The 26,198-nt window shown below is 31.1% G+C and overlaps 1 protein-coding gene across 4 annotated transcripts in view; it reads left to right on the top strand.

The window, feature by feature from the left end:
* The window catches only part of polybromo (protein), an 88,992-nt gene that overhangs the window by 4,396 nt on the left and 58,398 nt on the right, over positions 1 to 26,198 (top strand). For 3 of the 4 annotated variants that reach the window (XM_072539761.1, XM_072539763.1, XM_072539762.1), the window contains exons 2-8: positions 4,371 to 4,500; positions 4,962 to 5,272; positions 6,639 to 7,167; positions 8,423 to 8,905; positions 10,748 to 11,035; positions 13,795 to 13,893; positions 18,660 to 18,818. In XM_072539761.1, coding sequence (XP_072395862.1) covers positions 4,378 to 4,500; positions 4,962 to 5,272; positions 6,639 to 7,167; positions 8,423 to 8,905; positions 10,748 to 11,035; positions 13,795 to 13,893; positions 18,660 to 18,818 — 1,992 coding nt within the window. In that variant the 5' untranslated portion in view covers positions 4,371 to 4,377. The remainder of the gene's footprint in view (positions 1 to 4,370; positions 4,501 to 4,961; positions 5,273 to 6,638; positions 7,168 to 8,422; positions 8,906 to 10,747; positions 11,036 to 13,794; positions 13,894 to 18,659; positions 18,819 to 26,198) is intronic. The other variant, XM_072539765.1, reaches the window with a different exon arrangement.

The following is a 26,198-nucleotide window of genomic DNA, read 5'->3' as shown; positions in this document are numbered from 1 at the left end:
AATATGCTGTTCCTATAATAAACTGATTTGTACCTTCAGTCACCAGGACAAAAAGTTGTTTGCTTGTATGTTTAACTGTTAAAGCTCTTATGAACTGCAATAAGGACTCCACCACCTCTTGAGAATGAACTCTAAGCTTTGTTAGATGTCTTATATAGTCTATTTATGCATTAAAATGCTGTTATATATATTTTTTGAAATACATATGCACCAACATAACTTTCGATTTCTGATTTCATGTATTTTATTTATAGTGGAATAAATTTTGTTGTGTTGTCACAACAATGTGTTGTTGCTGGTGGTACAAAAACGAAATTATCTTAACATACTTTTAGAAAAGGCCACAGACTATTGAGGCCATGTTTAGTTCAAATTTTAAATGGAATTCAACAGGGCTGATAATTTATTAAATTTGGGAATAAACTTTGATGAGGTTACAATTTTATTTAAATTCGTTTATTGAAATAAAAAACAGGGAATATAAACAAAAAATAATTATATTCCCAGTGATAAACAATTATTTTGACGAAGTTTACATAACATCTCAGATTCTTATTTTTTTGTATTGAAACATGAGGCAAATATTTGTAAACAGAAGTTTAACAATCATGCAACATTGCCATTTTCAGCTGGAAAGAACTGGATCATCTTTCATTAGGAATTTTCATTGCCAAAATAACAGTATTATTCATGCATATAGCACTTCCTAATCAGCAGCAATTAGGTTACCCATAGATGCTTTGCTAACAAATTCTATGTGGTCTGAATATAATTCTAGAAATGTGGGAAACTATGTTACACATTGTAACTTGTGTTGTGTTGAAAATATTGTATAATAATGTAACATACAATAAATTTTGTAACTTTTTAAGGGTTTTTACAGAGATATTTAGTGGCTTGATTCATCTATACCAGGTAATAATGGACTTTTTTGTCTTAAAATATTCTGTGATGTAGTCCAAAAGGGTTTTTTTAATTATACCCCTTTTAAAAAGGATTTTTAAATAAAACTTTTGTGATTCATAATATACAGCCAAGCAGTTTTTCTTTTTGATATCACATTAGAATTCAACTCCGCTTCTTCTTCATCAGTTTTCAAAGATGAATATGCACTTTCTGCTTTTCAGTGATGTAGCTCAGATTCAGTTTGAATCTTCTTTAGTTCTTCCACTGCAGCATTCAGTTTTATAAAAATTTTATCACATACTTTGTAAGTTTCAGAGCTAGGAACTCCAAAACCCAAATTAAAATATTCTTTGAATATTTCTCTGTAATTATGGAATTTTACTTCAACTTCTAGGTGCAATTTTCTTAACAGCTCAAACGTTTTGTTAATGTTTAGGTCATGGTGAAGGCATTGTTTTTTCTTGGAGTTTTGAGAATAGTGTCTTTCTTAAAAGGGAAAAGACGAAATACAGTATTGCCCGAAATAAACAGTACTGAAACTGATATAGGTGTCTCTTTATGCATGCTATTATACCCAAATTAACTAGTATAGACCTGTCAAGTAATCCTTAAACAATTAATTAGTAAGGCCTAATTGTTAAAAATGGTGTTAAATACAGAGAAGAAAATGTTTCTGGTGGAACATTATTTTCTGATTTCTGGGCTTTGCCAGACCAGATGAAGTTCAAGAAGTTTCTGTACATAATGCAAAAGTGAGCTTCTGGTGTGCAATTTTGGGACACAGAATCATTGGTTCGTACTTTATTGAAGAAAATAATAGGCAAGTCACATTTAATCAACAGAGGTAGAAAATGAAATAAACTTGTAAAATTATGTACATATAAATGAAAATAATTCTTTTAGAAATAAGCCACCTAAGCGATCATTGCAATTTTAATACTATTGAACTCATTTGGGGCATTTCCAAACAATATAGGAATATTAGTAGAAATGGTAATACAGAACAAGCTTGTTTGAAACAGCCTGAACTATTACTCCTCAAGTATGGAAAAATTCAATAAAACATTTTGAAAAGGAAATCATAAAATGGTACAAATGAGAAAGAATATTTGATAGACGGGAAGTAGACCCCATTATAATTATTAATACACACGATGAAGATAATGATGGCAGTGTCTGAAGTTATTATGAAGATATCTAAATGTTGTTTGTTTTTTTTAGTTTACTATTCTTTCTCATTATACAATTGAATATGTAACTCAACTTTTTCAGATCACATATTATCATTTAAATTTTTTTATGTTTTATAATTTTATTCATTCTTTAATTTTTGTTATATTATTATTATAATTGTAATTTTTTATATTAAATGTATATTTGTTATATATTATGTGTTTATGTGTGGATTTTCTTTACCTGGTGGACGTACCTGGATAATTTGATAATAGAAGAATTCATTTTCACATTTCTATTTTATTTTTTAAGTTGGGATAACTAAAATGGTAGTTTCTACCTTATTAGCTTTTGTTGCACTTCATTTGATGACCTCTTTAGTTTCTCAAAGAGCCTTTTCGCAATGCAATGGGATTAGATTCTTCTGAATGTTATCCAACCCATTTCTTAAAATCATAAATCTGTTCAGCTTTCTGTCTATTCTCGTTTAACTCACAATATTCCTTCTTTCTTTTATATACCACTTTGTGTTTGCCTCATGTCACACTGGCTTTCCATCTTTTTTTAATGTCACACTCTTTTCTCCCCTATTTATAATACATAATAAAAGTTAGCGATTTATTTACGGTGCTACATTGTTCGAGTTTTAAAATTTACTTACAGTTATACATTATTACATTTTTTGTGTTATTTTTCATAACATTATCCATTAAACATATCTCGTTTTGCTATATTTCTTTTTTCACTAAGATTTAATGTAAGCACTAATTTTGATGTAAATTCTCGAAAGGATGTTTCTACTCTTTATGTGCAAAAGTTTTCAAGACATGTTTGTAAATGGATGATCTATTAACTTTGAAAAGTTTGTCTCTATCTGTCAAAATTTATGAAAAAAGTTAAATAACTTAAAATATACGAAGTTTTGACCTATGGTATCTTTTTCTAGAATTTTACACAGTATCTAAAAATGCAATAATACACAGGGAGTTCTATTTAAAATAACTAAGTTGCTGTAAACTTCAAAGTGGCATGTCTGTCAACATATTTTCTTTAAATTCTTCATAACTTCATAATCCTTCCTGAAAAATTTTGTAGCCTGTCGTGAAACATTCTGTATTACTAGATATAATAAACTTCCTCTAATTTGGCACCATAAAATATGGTCTGGGACACTTGGCAATCTGGTATGACTATATGTATGTGAAAAGTGTGTCTGTAACTCAAATTTAAACATTTCCACATAACAAATGTGTACTCTTTCAGTTTTATTTACTGTTCTGCAAAATCTGTCACTAAAGATACAAATGAGAGTCACAAATCAGCAGTAATTATCAGTTTTTTTTTTATTTTAAACAGTTCTTAAAAGCATGATAAAAAAAGCCATTTTCGAGTTTTAATGTCTATATTTTGTTTAGTTTTCACTTCTATCTATTTTTCCTGATATTCATTCTATAATTTGAAATATTGCATCCTTCAAGTTCTGAACATGCTGGATTAAAGAAAGTTCACTGTATCTAGGGCAATGTTTACTTTGTTCCCTTAATTTTAACATATAAATTTTCTGTTTTATTCCATCTAGATTTTGACATTTGCATTTTTGTAGAGGTTCTGAAATTTGTTTTTCTGTAAGGTGTTCTTGTGTTCCATGTTACATTTCTTTTGAAGTTTCGATTTCCAATCAAGGAATCCTTAAAAAAATATCAATAAGAAATTTGTAACTTTGTACTAGCCAATTTGACAGTTGACTTAGTTGGCCTCGAGCTTGTATGCAATTAGCCATGTTTTGTGTTGAAATTCTGAGGGTGATGTACCCCCAGATTGGTATCATATTCTGATTTTTGTGTGTTTATTAGTTAATTGTAGATAATGTGTCTCTGACTTTCTATTAACCTATTAATCTTCTTAATGAGGGCTGCTTTGATTTTTCACTTTTTGCTGTCTGTTTCTTTCGTTACCATTGATGTATCTTTTCATTGCACTCTGTGCTTATTGTCCCAGGCATGTTTGCATATTTTAAAGTCTCTGAAGTATCGTAGTATGTCCTGGAAACTTAAATAAACATTTTAAATTATGTCCCGAAGTAGATCCTTTATTACATGATATTTAAAGAAAAAATTGGTTAAAATCAGTTACCAACTTAATTTTTGTAAAACAATCTAAATGAAATGGATCACTCTGGATATATATATATATATATATATATATATATATATATATATATATATATATATATATATATATATATATATATATATATATATATTTATTTATTAGATTCATTTATATTTCAGGAGCATCATGAGTAAGAGACGAAGGGCAGGTTCTTTGCCCAGGTACACAGAAGAGGACTCCTTGGATAGCCTTGAAGCATCTACCAGTAGTGGGCCCACAGCACAAAAAAGAAGAAAGCTTTCAGATCCTGTTAGTATGATAAAATTTTTATAGTAACCAAACAAAATAGTTGCTTGGAAATTTTGTGATTATTCCTAAGTGGACTACTATATCTTAGGTTTATAAATGATATAAATTTAGTCAGTCAAAGTCCAAGTCTGCATGCAATTGGTCCATAATTAGCCTGTATGGTTTTCCTGAGCTTTAAACCGTCAACAATTATGGCCCTCTTGAGCTAATGTGGAGCATTTTCTGTTTGAAGAATGTTTGAGAAAAATTTTGCAAACCATTGTTTGGTAAACCTGCCACAGCATAAATGATATCAACGCTATGAAACGAGAGTGTTGTATTGTACAAAACTTTAATTAATGAAGTAAAAATTTAACATTTTATTTCAAAAGTCCATTCAAAATCACAGATAAAGAGCAACTATTTTATTCATTGAATAACTAAATATTTCATATGATAACTGAACCTAATTTAATTTCTAGATGGAAATATGTCATCAGTTGGTAGAGATCTTAAGGACACACAAAAAAGATGACGGAACTTTGCTCAGTGAATCCTTTATTCGAATGCCAAAAAGAAGACAGGAGCCCAAATATTATAATGTTGTTCACAATCCCATAGATCTTCAAAAAATACATCAAAAATTGAAAATGGACGAATATGAAGATATTGACGATTTGCAGAGTGATATAGAGTTGATGGTTAATAATACCAAATCATATTATAAAAGAAATACACAAGAATTTAAAGATGCTGCAGAAATTCTCGATCTGTTTATCACTAGCAAAAACAAGTAAGTTTATCATTTTTTTCAATAGTTTCAATTCTTGGAAGTGAATACTTCTTATCGCTCGGTATGGTGTTTTGCACGGGCTCGAAATCCTATGAGCGTGACTCAAAAAATCGAGACGCATGTAGTAACCTTGCGGTATACCGTAATATACATAATATACATACATAATATACACATACTATAATTTTATATAATATATTTTTTTACTGGATCTGGATTTTTTCTGGAGTTATAAACTCGAGAAAGACTGGATCAAGTTTGATTTTAAAATATTTGTACGAAATAAAATACAATAAATTAAATAAAATTAAAAAAATTAAATAAAATTATATACTTATAAAAAATTAGAAAAAGATAGAAAAAATTGGAAACAATTTAAAAAAATTTGAAAACATTATAAAAAATTATACAAAATTATAAACAATTAAAAAAATTATAAAAAATTGTAAAATATACAAAGTTTAAAAAAATTTGAAAAATTTAAAAAATTAATTAAAACGAAATAAAACTAAACAAAATTAAGTAAAATTAAATAAAATTAAGTAAAATGAAATAAAATTAATTAAAACCATATAACATTAAGTAAAGTTAAATAAAATTGATTAAAATTAAATAAAATTTAATAAAATTAAATAATATTCTTAAATGTGTAGTGTTATTATAAAAAATATTAACAATTTAGTAATAAGCAGATATAAAATTTCATTAAGCTACATTATCTAGTAATAACATGCAAGTGTCACACTCAATTTTTTTATTAATTTATGTTTTTTATGAGTACTCAGTATATTTTTTAAGTAGGTTGTTAGTAAGTTGTTTAAATTATTAGATAAATAGAAAAGTAGTGAACAACCTATCATTTGTAGTTTTTACCAATGCAAGTTCGTTATAAGTCAAGAATCAAGTCAGGATATATCAAAAAGAAGTAAAAAGATAGGACAATCTGTCTTGACTCAAAATTGTCTTTGGTTCTTGAATATTTACAATATTTCACAAAGTTTGAATTTGTTAAATATATTTATATGTTATAGAGTGGTGAATCGTCAAACAGGCCATAGGAAGTCCAGTGGAAAATTCTAAATTGTTGAATTCCTGCTTCCCTAATTATTTTACACCAAAGTCAAGAAAAACTATTTGTAGGGGACTGAAATATGTATCGAAAACAAATTTTAAAATTGTTCTACGAATTAAACGTATTCCAAAATTTTTAATGCAGATTTCACTCCCCTATAAAAAGTTTCTTATAACTCTTGATGAAAAATAATTAGGGAAGCAGGACTTCAACAATTCAGAATTTCCCATTGAGTTTCCTATGGCCCGTTTGGCGATTCACCACCCGGTATACTATTTGTATGTTTGTTTATAGGTTACGAGAAGAGGAACCGCAACCGTCCAGGAGATCAACACAATTATCAAATAACAAATCTACACCCAACAACAAACTTATAACAAATAATAAGTCTACCCCAGTAACAAATAATAAAAAATCTCTAATTAAACAATCTTCACCAGTACCTCAGTCAAATGCCAAACGTAGTTTAACCAGGGCAGAGACTCGAAACAATGTAAACCATGACGATAGTTCATCAGAAAAGACAAAAGATGATGACAATCCATACGAGGAACTCCTGAATGCCGTTTTAGAGGCTAGAGATGAGAATAATAAGTTGTTGCATCCAGCATTTCAGGTGCTACCCTCTCGAAAAAGGTATCCAGATTATTATGAAGTTGTAGAGCAGCCAGTCGATTTAAAAACCGTTAGCACAAAAGTGCAGACTAATAAATATAGGTTTCTTATTGAAATGGAACGAGATTTATTGTTAATGTGCAAAAATGCATGCTTATACAATGAACCCAAGTCTCATATATATAACCAAGCGAAAACTTTGCGAAAGGTAAGTCAATTTTTGTTAATACAATTCTATAATATCACTAAATACAATATCACTAAATTAAAGAAGTGGCGAATTAAAGTTAAATAGAAAAAATTGCAATATCTTATTTAAGATTCTTTTCAAAGCGCTGTCAAACTACATTTAAAAATATTGTTTTATGAAGAAATCAATTTTATGAAACTTTGGAAAAGTCGAAGGAAAGTCATTTCAGATTAATAAACATTATTCAGATTTCTGAATAAGTCCAGATATATTTACAATGTACTAGCTGAACTGGCGAACTTCGAACAACTTTGGAATTACATGTGTTAAAAGTTCAATAAATTAAAATTAACAGACAAATTAAAAAAACTATGTACTACTAAAAAAGTATCAATTAATGCTTTGTGATAAATAATATTGTTGGTCTTTGTTCAATCACAAATTAATTCCTTAATTTGTAATCTCACATTATTCTTAACTTCTTAACATTTTATAGTTTCACCGTGTATAATTCAAACATTGTGAAAATGATATCGAGTAATATTTTAATAATTAAAGTCCATTCACCTGTTAATGAATTGTCGAATAATATATTTTTTCTAATTGAACTTCCTAGGTGTTGCAATGATGGCCTAGATTAAATTGTAATGTAAACTAATAGTTCAAAGTTGGTTAGTATGATAAAAGCAATAACCTCTGTGCTGAGGTATCAATTATTTGTGAGATTATAAATTGGGGATTTGAGCTCATGTGAGCACAGTCTATTATAGAGAGTTACCTTAGTGTAATTTGTAGTAGCTGTCAATAAAATCAACATTTTTTCTCCACAACTTCAACTTTTTATTATATTTATCATCGTCGATCGACAAGAAGCGGACAAAGGGGCATTATAAAACAATTCGGACCTCATAACTACGTTCGAATCTGTCCAGTCTTTCTTTTTAATATCTGTAAATTAATTACAATGACGATTTTCCGTCGCGCGAATGATTGGGCCGTGCGATTCGTTTCTCTTCATTGCAAAAGCCAAACGAGAAGTTCTAGATGCTTAAAATCAAATGGTTCTGTCCAAATCAAAGTAGTCCGTTAGAATCATCGGTATACACGGTATCAAGATATCCTCTCCTTTATTTATAATGGCATTTGATCTTACTTTTAAATGTCAGTAGGTATAATATTCACGCGTTTACACAATATGCAGTGTAATATGTGCGAAACGTATTACAAATTATTTTAAACATATGTATATCTTTTAACTTTTTTTCTGTTTTAGTTTGCCCAAACCAAGAGGATTGAAATTGATCAACGAAGAGGTACTATGCCTGTGCTGGCGACCCCAAACAAAACTAACTCCTCCCCGGCCTCTAACGTAAAGCACAGTGGTACAAGAAACTCTTTAAATTCTACGAGAAATAGTTTAAATTCCAGTAATAATAAATCTACTCCGAATTCCGGGAGGCCGTTGCGATCGCCAGTTGTGACAAAAAGTAGCTCTTTACTTAATTCTTCTAGGACTAGTTTAAATTCTAGTAGACATACTCCGGTTTCAGTTCGTGATAGATTAAGTACTGGTAGTGTAAATAAAAATAGTGTATCAAGTGTAAATAGAAATGTCAGTGTAAGGCTACAGAGGCTTAGTACGGGTTTGTCCCCACTCAGTGATGTTGGGGGGCCAAAACATAGAAAGTTTACAGGTAGAAGAAATGCATCAGTGAATGTTAAAGAAGAACCTGTTGCTGATTCTGATCCTGAAAATGTAAGTTTGATTTTGTTACATTCTAACAGTTAATGTATAGTGCCCTTGCCAAACATGTTTACTATTTTTGTATAGTTATTGTGTCTAATGCCATCTAAACAAGAATGCTATCTAGCCTCCTCAAGAATTTCTGTCCAGGCATCCCTATCGATTGCCTTTCCCTGCCAAGCATGTATTCCCATATTTCTCATGTCTTTATCGATGATATCAAGGAACCTTGTTCTGGGTCTTCCTCTTCTTCCCTGACCAATGGATCTACCAAGGGGCATTTTTCTAGCTGGGTCATTTTGTTCCATCGGAATTACACGCCCTATCCACCTCAGACATCCTATCTTAATGTTTTATAATATCTGCTTCCTGGTATATTCTATAAAGTTCAAAGTTGTATCCACACTCCATTGTCATTCACCGCCCCATAGATTCGCCTTAGTACTTTTCTTTTGATACATTCTAAATGTTTTCATTACTTTTTGTTAGAGATTGTGGGTATATTATTGTTTTGTAGAGTTTTCCTTTTGTATTTCTAGATCTAAATGTTCAGGTGATATGTGGATTGCTTAAAAAAAGAACAGTATATGGAACTGGGATATGTGTGTACATACATAGAACTGACCACTCAAAAGCTTGAGCAAAATAACCCTCTGAACACTTAACAATCAGAAGTTTCAAATAATATGAAACAATTTTATGTTATCTGCATATGCTAAGACTTCAGTCAGTCTATGATCTGATGGCATCATCAACAAAATCTGCAAAGAGTAGAGGTTCTAAATGGTAACCTTGGGGCACACCACAGCGTCCACAACTTCTGCAGTTTTTTAGACCTGTCTGTGCACCAGGTATATCCCTGCAGTCTTGGTAGTGTTTCCTCTGCCCTATCTCTCTTGTGGGCTGATGTGCATTTGGAAAGGTACTTTATGCCTATATCTGGGTACCATATGGTCAGAAATCATCATCCATTTGGTATACCTAATTTTATTTATGATATTACTCTGTCCTGATCTAACCAGTATGCTACTCAGGTTTTCCCGCAGCCTATAATATCCCTTCCTCGCCTCCCCCCTTATAATTATATGTAAAGGGGGAATATCCAGTAGAGCTTCCATAGCTGCCGTTGGTGTGCCCCTCATAGCCCATTAACTACAGAGCTTGGAAAGTATCCAATTGAAGAAAAACCTTTCAGTTTTACACACAAAGACTGGTCATGCTTCAGTCGATAAATAAGTTCGTTCACCAGACACACCAAAAAATTCCAGTTTATGCAATAAAAGTCAAAAAAAGATCTACTTTGTCAAATGCTTTAGACAAATCAGTATAAATTTTAATTCACATGAGAACTGTGTTTGAAGGAATTTATAACGTAATCAGTGTAAACTAATAGGCTGGTAGAAGTTGAATGGTCAGGCAGGAAACCATGCTGACTAGTATGTAGGGATCCTTCAGCTTATCTGCCAAAAAATCAGTCACTAAAGCCTCAAAAATTTTAGGAATATTGAAAGATTTATATGATTGACAGAATGATAATTAGAAATCAATGATTTATCATCAGATTTGTGTATGGGCTTAACAAAGGCTCTCTTATATGATAGTGACCCTCTGTCAGAGATTTATTAAAAATAAACCAGAGGTCTACATAAATAGACTGCACAATTCCTCAAAAACAAGTTAGATATCCTATTTTGTCCAGGGCCTTAATTGATATTAAGACACTGCCATTGTATTAAGTGTACTAGAATGTCACAAATTTTAATAGTTAAGTTATATGATTAAAATCACCTTCTTTTTATTAATTTTAAATGTGTAGTAAGACAAAACTTAATTTTAATATCGCATTCTCTTTAGCCGGAAGCAGAAATTGACATGAACAACCCCCATTGGAAACTTTTTGAAACTGTCAGGACAGCTACCGGTACTAATGGCATGCCGATGTCGGATCCCTTCTGGAAGTTACCGTCACGAAAATTTTATCCGGACTACTACAAAGAAATCAAAAACCCAATGTCGTTAAGTCAAATTAGACAGAAGCTAGTCAAAAAGGGATATGGTACTTTAAGCGAAGTTGCGGGGGACTTAACTATAATCTTTGAAAATGCCAAAAAGTACAATATTCCCGCGTCGAAGCTTTATAAGGTAAGCTTTTATTAAAGGTTCTAATAAATGTATAAACTAAAATTGAAAAGGGAAATATAAAAAATATAAACTCACGTAATGTTTCGACTCTCCACAGTTTGCATTTGACCTTTTAACTTTAGAACAGTCACAGGAGAGGTAAGAATATGGCAGATGCGTCTTAAATGTATTTGTATAATTCACTTTAGTCCAGTTTATCAAGGTTTTCACCTCCGATTTCCTTGAAGACACATCGATTTCCTTGAAGATGCATCAATTTCCTTGAAATTTTAACAGCAGCTAGGGAATACCTTAACAACAAAATCTACCATATGCTGATTCTTCCCTGGAAATACCACCCCGACTCGGGGGAAAATTTTTATGTCAAAAATAATTCCACAAATGAGAAGAGCGACACATTTTAAGCAAAAAATTAGTTTTTTTAAATGCATATTTTTTTACTTATTTGGGATTGAATATAAAATAAGATCGATCTAAAAAAAACCACTCCCTTGGTATTACTACCCTAATTGCAGTCAAAGGGTAATTCGTGTATGATTTACTTTATTTTTGTATTAGCAAATGAATCCAGCAGTTTGAATGTATCAAAATAACTGAAAACTATCAAAGATGTGTAAAAATTCAATTCAATTCTTATTATAATTTTGCTTTCATTTTTCTTTTTAAATTTTTATTTAAATGTATCAAACGATTTTTTCATTTATTATTTTGTGATAAGAGATAATTGATAAGGGTTGAAAGAAATGGAAAAGAAATTGAGTTAAATGTGATAAAAAGGTATAGATTTAATATAAATAAAGTATCAAGTTGTGTAAGTAAGCCGGTAAACAGTTTTTTCATTTTTTTCGTAATAAGGGATGATTGTAAGGGTTGAAAATTAAGGATATGAGATATTTGAGTTAAATACAATAAAAGATGCAAATTCATTATAATTAATGTCATAAAAAGACATTAAATTATTTTTTCCAATTGTATATTAACAGGGGGTGCTTTGTAAGGGATAAAATAAGTCAAAAAGAGTTGAAAAATGATAAATATTATATTGAAGCATCAAAAAACCTTAATTTTAGACCTACAAATTATTTTCAAATTATTATGTTCTTCATTTTTCACTTTTATGGGTTTTTTGAAAAAAGGGGTATTTTACACACTTAAAAACAATAAGCAGTAGAGCTTATTTCCAAAATTTTATAAAAACCTATGTGTCTTCAAAGAAGTCGGAGGTTATACCTCATTTTTACATGTAGACTGGACTATTTCTCAAGACCTTAACAAGACTTATGAGTCTTGATTGAGTATGTCTTTTTATTTCTATTATAGCTCGTGATATTAATAACCCACATCAGTATTGTAATGATTTATTTTGTTTACTGTGTTTATAGACTTGTTAGAAATTACTTCTTTCCGAGTATTTGTCTGCAATTACGACTGATATTATCAAAGGTCATATGGTAACGGTAGTAATAGTTTCCCACTAACTCAGTTGCAGCATCTCCTTTGATTCCTGTCGTAGTCGCAAACGAAAAACCTCTAAGAAATAACTGCAAACGATGACCTATAATACTTCTGAAAAACAAAGTATCATTATAAAAAAACCTGCTGTGAAATACTTTTAAAATCTATTATCAACACTTTTGATAGTTTCAATATTATTTATATGAAAAAATTATATTAATTTTTTAACTTGTTCATTAACGATATTGGTAAGGCTGTCAAAAACTCACACTTTCTGCTATTTGCCGATGATCTTAAGTTATTTCGTTGTTTACATGATAAATCGGATAGAGATCTCTTGCAAGATGATGTAAATAATATATGTTTATGGTCAAAACAAAATGGTTTAAGCTTAAATCCAACTAAATGTTCTTGTATTTCATTTGGTCATATAAATAATCTAATAGCTAATAGATATGTTCTTAATGATGTACTCTTGGATTCAGTTACTGAGATTAGAGATTTGGGTGTATTATTGGATTGTGCATTGACATTTAGAAGCCATTTTCTAAAAATTAAGGAAACAGGATTTCGTAATCTTGGTTTTATTTATCGTAACAGTCATGATCTGTCGCCTATTGTATTCAAATTATTGTATTGCTCTCTGATACGCTCAGGTCTTGAATACTGCTCTGTTGTTTGGTCCCCATTTTATCAAATCTACATTGATGTATTGGAGAGCGTTCAGCGGAAGTTTCTAAGATATTTAGCTTTTAAAGCACATATTAATATAATCAATACTGAAAATTATTTTATTGATTATTCTGTAATAATGTCTCAATTTAACATTGCTACACTGAAGGACCGCAGATTGAGAGCTGATATGTTATTTTTGTTTAAAATTCTAAACAATGTTATTGTCCCTCGTTATTAGCCAATGTGTACTTAAACACAATACATAGAACTCGACACACTGCACTCTTTTACATTCCTTTTCATAGGACTGATATGCTCGTCATTTTCCTTGTCGAGAATGTTCAGCTCTTGCAATGACCTCCTATTGGATCCATTCTTTCCAAACATTAATGTTTTCAAATGGCAACTTATGAGTCTAATTATTAATCTAAATATGTGATGTTTGTTAACTTTTGTGATTTGATATATTGTTTTAATTTACAAATTTTGACTGTTTAATTGTTTCTTTGTTATTGTTTTGATGTTTATTGTACATGATCTTTACTTTTTACTATTTGTTGTATTTTATTGTAAATGGTTCTATCGTTGAAATAAATAAAATAAATAATTAATGTATGTATATTTTTAAGGATGCTGTCAGACTGCAGAAACTGATGCAGAGTAAAGTGCAGGAACTACTTGATGTTGATCAGGTAACGACACACAGAGTCACTAACAAAAACCGAAAGGTATGCTAACGCACTGCTTGTTTTGTGCTTTTTATTTCTTTTAACCTATTAACTAATATTTTGTTTTCTTAAGTTTTGTTACCAAAAGTCTTGTTTATTTTAGTTCTTGCTGATTAGTAATAATTATCCAGGTTATTAGGAGAATTTGTTGTTTAACTATAAGAAATCTGTCTTGATGGGTCCCTAGACGAGAAGCGAGTAACCATGTTTGTTTCTTTACTGATAATCAACTATGCATTGTGATGTTTCTTTTCTTTCCTTTGGAAAGAACTTAAAAAAGTTTGTGAATGGCGGAATGGCAAATGCCTATGCCAAAAAAAAACTACAAGAAATAAGATTATTCCCACTGCACAACAGGCAAACGATAGTTGTTTTAAGTAGTATGGAGCTCTATAACAAAAACCTAGCGTAGGTGATCAAATTATTATGATAAGCCACAACATTTAAGTTTTTCACATTTGTTCGAAAGTTTTTTATAGGTAGTAAAATCATAAATATTCTACACAATTAAGGCATGCCAATATGTCTTTTCACGAATTACTTTACTTTTTTGACGTTGACAGCTCTAGAACTGTCATTTGTGTCAAATGAGCAGCATTTAATTGAGGGACTCATCGTCACCTGGCACAGAGACGATAAAATAAAAGAAGATTGTATGAAAAACATTCAAAGCATGCCAAGAAGGATCAAAGCTGTCATCGACGCTAAAGAAGGTCACAGGAAATTTAAAAAAAAATTGTTATTTAAGATCAAAGAAAAAAATATTTAAAATTTTTGTAAAAGAACGTGTTCCTGATCTATTTTTATATTATGTTCACATCATTAGATGCTTATATGCAGTTTTATTATTTACTAAATTAAATAAAGTAAATACAAAGTTTTTTGCAGTGATCATAATGATTTGATTACCCTCTGTATATGTTTTTACGTCCACTGACAACGCTTACTTGTCGCTGACTAGACACTGGCTTGATATTGACAACGGTGTGGGCATCAGTGGGCGGAGCTTCAATCCCATTTTTCATCAACGATACCTCGCACGTCATCCTATGTCGTACGTATGGTTGCGTCGGAACGTACATAGCATATCTACTCCAAAGTAATACATAAACCAATACTATTTTTAGAAATAATTAAATAGGATAATTGGTTTTTTTCATACAATCTTTTTTAAAGCCAATCTTTTTCGAATTTGTCACATTAAAACTTTAAAGAATGTTCTTTCAAATGACGCTATATATAGTCCATTTCCATCATATTGATAGCACATTATGTATGCAAATCCCTAAACTGTTGATACGGGTGACTCAATGAAAAATAGATATTTGTCAACAAGTTTACAGAAGTATATAGGAAAACAATTTTAAATTAAGTATGACCACCAGGTATAAAGGTTGAAGCAGAATAGAATACAATAGTTTTGAGGGTTACTAATCCCTAAATAAAGTTGCCAGTGTCGGAGTGATGGAGATTAACAGGTACTAATGAATTTGCAAGAAATGTAAGATGTTTATTTTATTGGTTATATATAAAATAATTTGTGGCCGTAACAGGGGCCGATTTGTAAAAAAATGAATATTATTTTAATCAAATTCCATTTCAGATTAACTGCTTTCTTCAGAATATAAGGAATCTTCAACTCCAATGTTAATTATTACCGGTTCCAGCATTGCATCAGTCATATTATCCAAATTCCACATTTTATTTTCTTCCTTGTGAGCATGACTAACAGCATTTTCCAATTTTCTGGAGTTACTTTTGATAAGGAATGTTCTAATAATTGTTGTAAGTCTTCTAATTTAAAAGTTTTGTTGTTGCGTCCGACTTCACCCTTTACTTGAGACCATATATTTTCTATCGGATTCAGATCACAGTGGTATGGGGGTAAACGTAAAATAATTACATCACGGTTTAATGTCATTTCATCAATTAAATATTTTTTATAAGCTGCTTTATGTTGCCTTACAATAGGTAATAATTCCTTTTTTGTCGAATTCTCCTTGAACTCAATTGCGTGTTTATCCAACCATTCGATTATCTTTCCTTTTTTCCATGCCGTTGTTGGCAATTTTTCTGCTAGTCTTGAATGGTAACTAGCATTATCCATGACTATGACAGAATTTTTTGGAATTAAATCCAACATTTGGTCAACATATTCTTCAAAAACGTCAGCAGTCATTTCCTCGTGGTAATCTTTGGTTGATTTTGAGGCAAAACTTAATAATCCACCATTGACAAAACCGTATTCGTTTAAAATATGGGTTATTATGAGTCTGCGTCCTTTTCCAACGGGAATATTGTTTATTCCAGTAGATACACCTTCGATGAATGCCTGACGGGAACTTTTCACATTTGTATCAACCCATAGATATGGTACAGTATGACCTTCATTTAGCCAAGTCTCGTCCAAATAAAAAATTGTTTTCCCTTCTTTTCGGTACTTTTTTATAGTTCTTAGATAATCTCGTCTCCAACATACAATGTAATCTTTTTCAATTAAAACGAATTTTCTTCTATTCTTTTGCCAACGAAATCCCATCTCCCTCAATAGTCCCCATAATTTCTTGTTGCTTATGATTGGTAACTCTTCGTTTTCTCTAATTAATGTTTGGATTTTGTCCAATGTTGGAAATTCTTTGTTAAAAAAAAAAAAAAAAAATGAGTGGACGCTGCGTCTTATCATGTTTTTATGTATTTCTTCAATTTCCAAGGGTTTACTCCCTACACTCTTCTTGGGAGATGACACAGTTCCTCCTTTTCTTTCTTTTAGGAATCTATAAATTGTTGCTTCTCCAACCCCTGTCATATTTGAACACATGTTAACGATTTCACGAACATTACTTAAAGGGCGTTGATGTACAAGTGCATCGTGTACATTTAATATTATATTTTTCTCTCTTAGACTGAAGGCACCTTTAAAACTACACTTAACCGGGATAAAACCTGTTGTCGACGTCATTTTTAAATGCAAATAACAAAATATCGACACCAAAAACGTAGGTAGGTAAGACCTGAACAATGTACATCTACAAACTAAATGGAAGATGCAAACAATTTCTAATTTATATTATTGGCATAAGCTGTAATGTGGCATAAAAACTACTTAAACTATCATTAGTGAAGCCTTATCAGTAATTCCAGGTAATCGTTCAAAGAAGGTATTATTTTTGTGTCAGGCGATAACTTGTATAGAAAACAATAATCACCTTTAAATTACTGTTTACATTAATTTATTTCGTGAAACATTGAATTCTCTCGTTAATCACCCGTGTATAATTAACAATAATCGTGTGGCATATATACCGACGTTTTTTACGCACAAAAAAGGTATAGTGAGATTAGTGGACACTTATTTTACAGAAGATTTTTTAAAAGATAATGAATTGTTGACGACATCTTAAAATATTATTTTTTTGTATTTATTTCAAAACAAGTATAGGGTGACGCCTATGGTTTTTTGACCTGTTGAGAATTTGCATATATAATGTGCTATCAATATGATGGAAAAGGACTATAGATCTCTTAATTGTTATAAACAAAGCTGTTGTGGATTATTAAAAAAAGACGGATTTGCACGGCCAACAGATACTATTTTGGGCTCAATCTCCTTAAATCCACAATTATAATATCGAGAAATACAAAAATAAAACTCTACAAAACAATAATACGCCCAGTTCTAACATCTGGTTCAGGGACCTGGTCTCTAACAAAAAGTATGTTAGGATGTTTCAAAAGAAAAGTACTAAGGCGAATCTATGGAGCATTGAATGACAATGGAGTGTGGAGAAAACGATACAACTTAGAGCTTTATAGAATATACCAGGAACCAGATATTGTAAAACATATTAAGATAGGACGTCTGAGGTGGATAGGGCATGTAATGTGGATGGAACAAAATGACCCACCTAGAAAAGCGCTTCTTGATAGATCCATTGTTGTAAAGCCAGAATGATGATGATGGTGATAATAAAAACCAAGAGATAAAAATATTTTTTTTTAGATATTCCAATTTTAGATTAACACCAAAATAGATACTTTAAAATAATTATTCTTCTAAAAAAAGTGACAGGATCTGAAAAGATTTGACTCGTAATAATTCCGACTATTTCGAATCAGTCTAAAGATCCTGATGGTTAAAAAGGAAAAGACAGTTAAGATTTGATTTCACGTACAGGGCGCCTGTGCATCCTCTTATACGTATTTCGGCCTAATAGGCCTCTTCAGAACAGCTTTCACAGTCGCTCTGAACGTGAAAATAAATCTTTTCTGTCTTAGGAAGCAACTCTAACATGGCTTCGTATAGACGCAAATAGCGACATCTAATATTAAAATCTGTAAACTAATTTTCGAAACCAAATTCAGAATTTTGCTTTAATCTGTGCCTTCTAAGAATTGCAAGGCAAAACAGACGTTGATAAAGATGTTATTATATCCTGATGGTTCTCGAACGTACACATGTAAAAGACTAAAAAAATGTGATTACTATAGTAGTATTAAGATATATATTTTTGAAATGGTTTTCTGCAAAGGTTTTAAAAAAAACTTTTGGTAACAAAGCTCTTGTTTGTATTTTATGTTGCTTTCTATCGCAAGATATTTTTATTAATTTTGCAACTAGATACCACTAATTGTTTGATGTTAGTTTCATTTCATTTATTTTTAATAAAAATATCTTGCACACACATTCAATGCTCTGGCTCTGGTGACTGAACAGAAATATTACGAGTACAACTGAAAAGTTGCTACATATATTTTTTGGTTTTTAGTTGTTTACAGAAAACGAGGCGGTAGCTCGGCGAAAACCTGGACCTAAACCTAGACACCTGCTGTTCGGTTACACACCACAACGAGGCCGGCCTCCCAAAGATTCCACTATCCTCAAGAAGAAGTTACATATGTTGGCAAAATTTATGTTAGATTACACGGTAAGTACTTAATTTCAAATCACTACATTATTATTGTCTTAGTAAATATATAACTAATAACGAATTACTGTGTATGTGTGTGTTAATTTTTTAATTAGACATAAAGTATTATATCTTCCTTGCGTGCCTTATCAAGTTCCCGTCATATTGGCAATTATACCGCTCTTATCCCGCTCCATTCTCTGATACGTTTTAATCAAGAAGCTTGCTGTATACCAATTCCGCTTCGTCCTTCCATTTTCCCATTTCAGTTCGTTAGAGAACACTATAGCGACTTCTCCGTAGTATATGTCTAGATTTTTCCAGATTTAACGCTGTCAATCAATTCACGAGCTGCGTCTTCTCTTAGTACAGTCACTGAAGGTTTTCACTCCGATTTCATTGAACCTCCATCGATTTTCATTAAAATTGGTGAGTAGTTAGAGGATACCTTAAGAAACAAAAGTGACAGGGTGTCAACTTGCGCTTTTACCCTGGGGGTGGATGCCACCCCTTCTCGGGGGTGGAAATTATTTTATTAAAAATAACCCCAGGAATCGATAGAGGGACCAAATCTAAACAAAATTTGTCTTATAAAGTTATTAAAATAAATCAATACTTTTTGAGTTATTGAAGATCAAAGATTTTGATTTTTCGTGAAAAAAATGCATGTTTTAAAGTGGTTTTTCATAAACAACTCAAAAACTAAAGTTATTATAAAAAAGTTGTCATTACCAAAATTGAAGCTAATAAAAAATTGAATCAGTTCCTTGCTTGAAAAACCTAATTATTATTAAAAAATATTAATTCAAAGTGAGTTATAGGTAATTAAATGTATTTTTTTTTTCGACGAGTACTCAAATCTGAATATTCAAGCTTAAATAACGGGAAAACAATGCATTTTATAAAATATACTTATTCAACAATTTTCAAAGTACTCAGAATATAAAACTACCTATACAATGAGCTCTAGAAGAAGTTAATAGCATCAAAACTAAGCAAGTTATGATGAAAATAAGAGGACCCTTTCGAATTTTTTTGGAAAAAGTGAAAAATAAAACATACGCCATTTCCACAAAAATTAAAATTTATAGTAATCCCTATAAGACTTTTTTTATTTTAGCATAAGTAATGACTTCAAAAATTTTGACCGGTTTAGAATGCATATTTTTGAAAAAAAATTTGATTTAAAAAAATCAGAATTTTTCAAATTTTTATAAATTTCATTTTCTTTTGGGAATAACTCCATATATACTCAATATAATTAAAAAATGATAGAAAACAAAATTTGAGGTTTTTTTAACAAAGATTTTCCTCTGTTTTTATATTTTTGTAGGATAAAAAATAACTGAGATAAAAACGTTTAAAAATTAAATTTTACTGCGAGAACCATGTAACCGGGGCCCTTTAACCTTTTATCTTTTAAAAATAAGGGTTTTAAAAGATTAAATTTAAAACGACTTTATAGCCTTTGAAATTACCTTTCAAATGGTTTTTGAATGAACCTGATATCATAAAAATTACCGGAATTATTGTAAAAAAATCAATAACATTTTTTTAGAAAAATTTTTGGAGTAGAGATTTGGTATGTATATATAGGAAAAAAGATAGGTACTAAGAAGTAGACGTGTCGATGGGTATATGCTCACGAAATATACATGTGTGCATGTGTGTATCTATATTTTGAAGATAGAAGAAGCTTGTCAAAGGATTTGGGTAATATACTTTTTTATAATAAAGGGAAGAAAAAAATTATCGATCTTCTAGACAAAAGACCTGATTTGAGAAAGAATATCGATATATTTTATAACAAAGCCGCTGAGATCGATGCCATTTTAGAAGCTGGCAGGTACTGCACAATATTATTGTACGGAAGTGCAAAAGATGTGAATATGAGTAAACTACAACGCATCGAAGACATATCAGCTTATCTGAAACAGATGCGTAACGAGTCCTTTATTAAGGCTACCACTAAAAATACTGCAGTAAAGTTTTCATCTCTGGTCCCAACGATTGCTGCATTGGATGAACACATCAAAAGAGTTAATTTACAAACCCAGATATGGCTTGGAAACAAAGACATTCGTCTAGTTGACTGAGGATGGTGCAAAATTGAAGAATCTTTGTTTCCAACTAAAAATCCTATTCCACCTGCTCCAGAAGAATTGTTAAAACTGATTTTTTGCAACTGCAAAAAAGGATGCGGCGCTTCTTGTGGGTGTCGAAGAGTAGGGTTATTTTGCAATGCAGTCTGCGGGTCATGCAGTGGCAACAATTGCCAAAATAGCCCTCTAATTAATGAAAAACGAGAAATTGGTGAAGAGAGCTCTGATGAAGAGTGAAAAATTAACAATTAAAGTACTATTAATATTTGATTAATTTGTGAAACATTACTTAAATAAAAAAACGGGTGTGGCAGTCCAGTGGGACTGCCGGTAGAAGTTATACTTCTATACACGCGTTCGCCGTTAAAAATTTATATAGGAGTCAATCTGCACAATCATTACATATGCTATAGGTAAGAGAGAGCAGAAAGAGAAAAAGAATTAGTTATATAGGTATATGGTGCATCGTTTGCTGTATATAAACATTTGACCTGTAATAGGAGTACCTATAGTAAATGAAGGATTGTATCAATATTTTAATGAAAATATATATTTTTATTTTTATATATGTATAAAAGGAATTGAATGCAAAAAAAAATTTTACAATAACAATAATAATACAATATAAATTAAAATGTAATATTCATAAGTATTTAAAACTGCCAATATACATAACTTACTTTGCGAAGATAAAAATAAAAAACCAACAACTCGGATTATGTTGTAAATTTTCATTTTATTTTAAAATTTATGTTTTTTGCGTATATTACATATATTTAATAAGATTAACGTGAGGTTTTTAAATATTTCAAAAATAAAAAAGGAAATTCATAATTGGGATTCGAACTCACAACCACCAGCGTATGAATCAAACACGTAAATGATTTGCCAATTAGACATGACACTAACGGATTTCAAAATTGACAGTTCTCGGTAAAACAGTGATTATTTTAAAATATAAAAGCCTAAAATAATTATAAACGTTTAATTTTAAATAATACAAAACATATCACATAAATAATAATATTAATACATATTATATTATATTATATATAATATTATATATATATATATATATATATATATATATATATATATATATATATATATATATATATATATATATATATATATATATATATATATATCGCCTTCCGGCAACAATACCAGGACAACTCAAAAAAACGTGTTTCGAGAAAATCGAGTTTAAAGTTTTTGGAATTTTGTACAGCCATTTTATGCTTTGAGTTATATACGTTTTTGACTAAAACTATGTTCTTTGTTTCAGTTGATGTCAAAGATTGCTTTTCAGTTCATTTTAGCAATCTTGTGCTATCACTCGATTTAATAATTAGCAATTAATTGAAAAAATTTTGAGTTGTTCCAGTATTGTTGCCAGAATTATTTCATTATTATGAAATATCTACTCATTCTGATATCCCATTTAAAGAGTTACAGCATAAATAGAAATGATGAATAAAAAGTAGACGGTAGTTTAATAGTTTTATTAAAAAGTTATAATGTTCACAAAGAAATTTCAAGAGGCCAAGCATCAGAAAAATTGTGTGTATTATTAATTAATGTGGTACACAAACTTGGTAGCTAAACATAACACTAGGATCACTTCATTTGACTGCCTTATTAATTAATAAGTCTTTGTAAAAACTGTGATAGGTAGAGATAATGAGATTGTCAGAGACTAGAGACATCAAATCTTTTTTCTTGTTCTCAGATATTCCCACCGGTTTGTCATACGCCGCTTTTTTGGGCCAGTTTTTTATTACATTAATTTTATCAGTAGTAGTCAACTGGTTGCAATTCTTGCGCAATTTTAGCTTCTTTTGGTTATGTTCATCGAAAATATTAACAGTCTTGAAGTCATCTAAGTATGATAATTTGTAGAGGAATTCAAAAGGTTTTTCTCTGACAATTTTTACTATTTTGATGTCTGAGAATGAAAAGGTGTCAGAATCAATATTCTTATTAAAATTTTTGCCGATTTTTCCTGCCAAATCCTTGAAATCGATAAAATCGTTGAATGCAAATTCTATTACACGATACAGTGGAGATGTCTTTTTCGCACTTTTCATTAGCTGGTAGTACTGGGCCGGCACATAAATGGGTCCAGTTTTTCGAGTCCTCCTTAATTCCGCCTCAATCGTTGAATGAACCGAATCACCCTCGTTTTGAGTGTGCCCGGAGATCAAATATTTATGGGAGATGCTTTTTATATTACTGAACTGTGTAATGGCGTACATGTACATGCTCAACAAGAATTTATTTTTTTGTTGTCCGCAGCAGTTGTCGGTGAAGAAAATGAACTCTATATCTCCTTCTGCGCTCATAGCTCTCTCTTCAATAAATTTAAAAATGCATGTAGCTATTTCATTGGCACCTCTGTGGGCATCACCCTCGTGCCAGACATTACAAATAGCTTGTTTTGTTTTCAAGTCAAATACAGTTAGGTTGTACGTAGAGAGTTTCGACTTGTAGTAAAACGTTGAAACTTCTCCTTTAGGAGTAGGCAATGCTGCTTGTAAGTCGTATGTTGCTACGATAACATCTGCTGCCGATTGAGTTTTTACCATCTCTTTCTCTTTTCGAGCCAAGTCTTTTTCCTGATGATGTCGCTTGAGTTCTTCTGCATTCTTTTCTCGAAGTTCTTCATTGTAGTTTTGAAACGCTGTGCAAAATTGACACTGATCTTTTTTGGGCGTAAAAAATGACAAATTGTATTCTTGGTTGAAAATACGTGAAAACATCGTCTGATTTCCAAAATGTTTGCCTTGTTGTCTGCATTTCTCAACGTAATCACGATAGATTTGCGATATTGACTTACCTCCTTCGATAAAATGCCTTGTGGTGTTAGATCTTGTATAGTGGCTATCCACTTTCGGGATTGAATCAATGTGTGCTCTCATGTCGTTCTTAATAGAAACATCAACTACTTTTCTATTAGTGTGTTTACCACGCCGGTCTGGCTGAACGAAACCAGCCTCGTTTTTAAGGAAACTCGTCGAAATTGCGCGTTTACTGATTCCCAATGTAGCCATAAAAAAAAATTTACATACTCTAAGTCGCAAATTATTCACTTCAAAATAGAAGGCATGATTCAATTTTCTAGAATTTTCTTTGGCATAACGATACTGAGGTTTTACTTCAGCTGAGTGACGAACCACAAAATCTCGCTGCTTTTCTATACTGCCAAGTTCCCAGTATCGATTGAATAAAGACATCCTTATTTCTTCTGAAATTTTTAAAGGACAGTTGTGTGGACAATTTCTGCAAGGAGGTTTTATGACTCTTGCTTTAACGATTTTATTAGATTTCCGTGAAGTGTATTCTTTGCCCGAATTACGAAGCTGTTTATTCTTGTTACTTTTCCATTCTGAAGGACAGGCAACTCGTTTTTTTCCTCTTTTTGTAGTGGCTCCGCCTTCGTTTTCTGGTGAAAAATTATTGACATCAACCAGAACTTCAGCTGCTGGGCAAATTTGATGATTTTGTTTGAGCCTACTTTCTTGGGATTGTCGGATCTCTTTCGCTTGCTTTTTGGTCGACTGGTTCATGTTAGCCTCATCCATTTCAACACTGTCTGGGGACGTAACGTAGTCCGATACATCGAAATCTGGATCTTTAATTGAGTCGTCATCTCCGAAAGGTTCGACAATATCACTAATTGTGGATTCGTTGTCTAGATTTTCAATCGTGTCTTCAGCATTGTTAGTGGGTTCAAAACGTGCTAAAGTATTTTTATTTGAACAAGGTGAGATTTGGGTGAACTTTTCGCATAATATGGCCAAGTCTTTATCAGTTATTATAGTCGAAAAGCGATCATATTCAAAAATAAAGGGGTTCCATACACTTACATTATCAATCGTGCGTGACGCTGGATTATTAGGTTCTGAATCTAGATTCTCCTTTTCATTTTGATTCTGTCTACATAATGATAGTAAAAGCCGACCTCGCCCACCAACATCAGAATGAGACGGTCCCTGAAAACAAATGAGCCGAAATGTAATTTTGAATATTACTCGTACATTACAGTTATTCTTAAGTTATTATGTTACGATATTCGTAAATTCGATATGATATTCGTAAGTAAAGATGTGTGGAAATTTTAAAGTGTGTGACGTGCATTTTTTCACCCCCAAGTAAAATCAACCAACGGTACAAGCTCAACTTTAAAGTCGAGGGTTAGTAGAACCTAAATACAAATTTTTTATGCAATGCGGAGTTGACCCTGACAAAAATATACTCCAAAACGGTCATTTACTGGACTATTTCTGTGTATTTTAATTTTCAAATATTTATTTTATGCCTTAATCTCTGTCCGAAATTGTTCGCAAAATCGCACCAATCTGCTATCTATTCATAATTATAACACTGTTATTAAAAAGGTACCTACGTAAAATTCTTTAGTTATGACCAAAGTAAAGATATCACATAGTGAATAATTTAAAAATATACAATAATACTTACTTTGGAGCCTGAATAGAGGGACATCTCTAAAAACAATTCAAAAAGATGTGACAACTCAAAATGGATAACCGAAGTTAAGGCATGCACACTGAGACAATTCAAAAGGTTCACTGTTCGTGACACACTCTCTTCAAACGTCGGTAACAGAGTGACGGACTTCAGCGTTAGCCCACTACTCCCGCCGCGCTTACCTCCTACCAGTCTGAATGTAATAGTGGACCTAGCGCCCTCGCTCGGAGAGTATTGCACTTAAAAATGTCCCAGTCATCGCGGATTATAGAGCTTCAAATCCTCTATATTTTAGTGTAGACATCTCAAAAACGACCAATTTTGAGTTGTCCCGGTATTGTTGCCGGAAGGCGATATATATATATATATATATATATATATATATATATATATATATATATATATATATATATATTATATAATATAAAACATTTTTCATTATTTTTATGATGAGGGGTAGTTTTTAAGAGTTCAAAATTACGCAATAAATAAATAAATACTTTAATACTCAGTAAATGAGATTTCAATTCAGTAATGTATTAGGTATTCAAATAATTAAAGTTTCTTGAAATTAATTTTTCAATGATTCTGCTTTAAGGGGGTGGTTTTTAAGGGTTGAAATTTCACAGTCAATCAAAAATTATATCATAAACATTAAATAAACTATTTAAGTAATATTAATATGCGATTTGATATTTCAGAAATATAAAAAATGATTTTTTCATGATTTTCGATTTAAGGGATAGTTGAAAAATTAATTAAAATCATAAATCGTGTTTATAAATGTTGCAAAATATTTATTTTA

This window comes from Diabrotica undecimpunctata, chromosome 8, assembly GCF_040954645.1.
Source record: "Diabrotica undecimpunctata isolate CICGRU chromosome 8, icDiaUnde3, whole genome shotgun sequence".
NCBI classification, from domain to species: domain Eukaryota; kingdom Metazoa; phylum Arthropoda; class Insecta; order Coleoptera; family Chrysomelidae; genus Diabrotica; species Diabrotica undecimpunctata.
The sequence above is the reverse complement of the archived record's forward strand: the minus strand, read 5'-3'. Positions and strand labels throughout refer to the sequence as shown.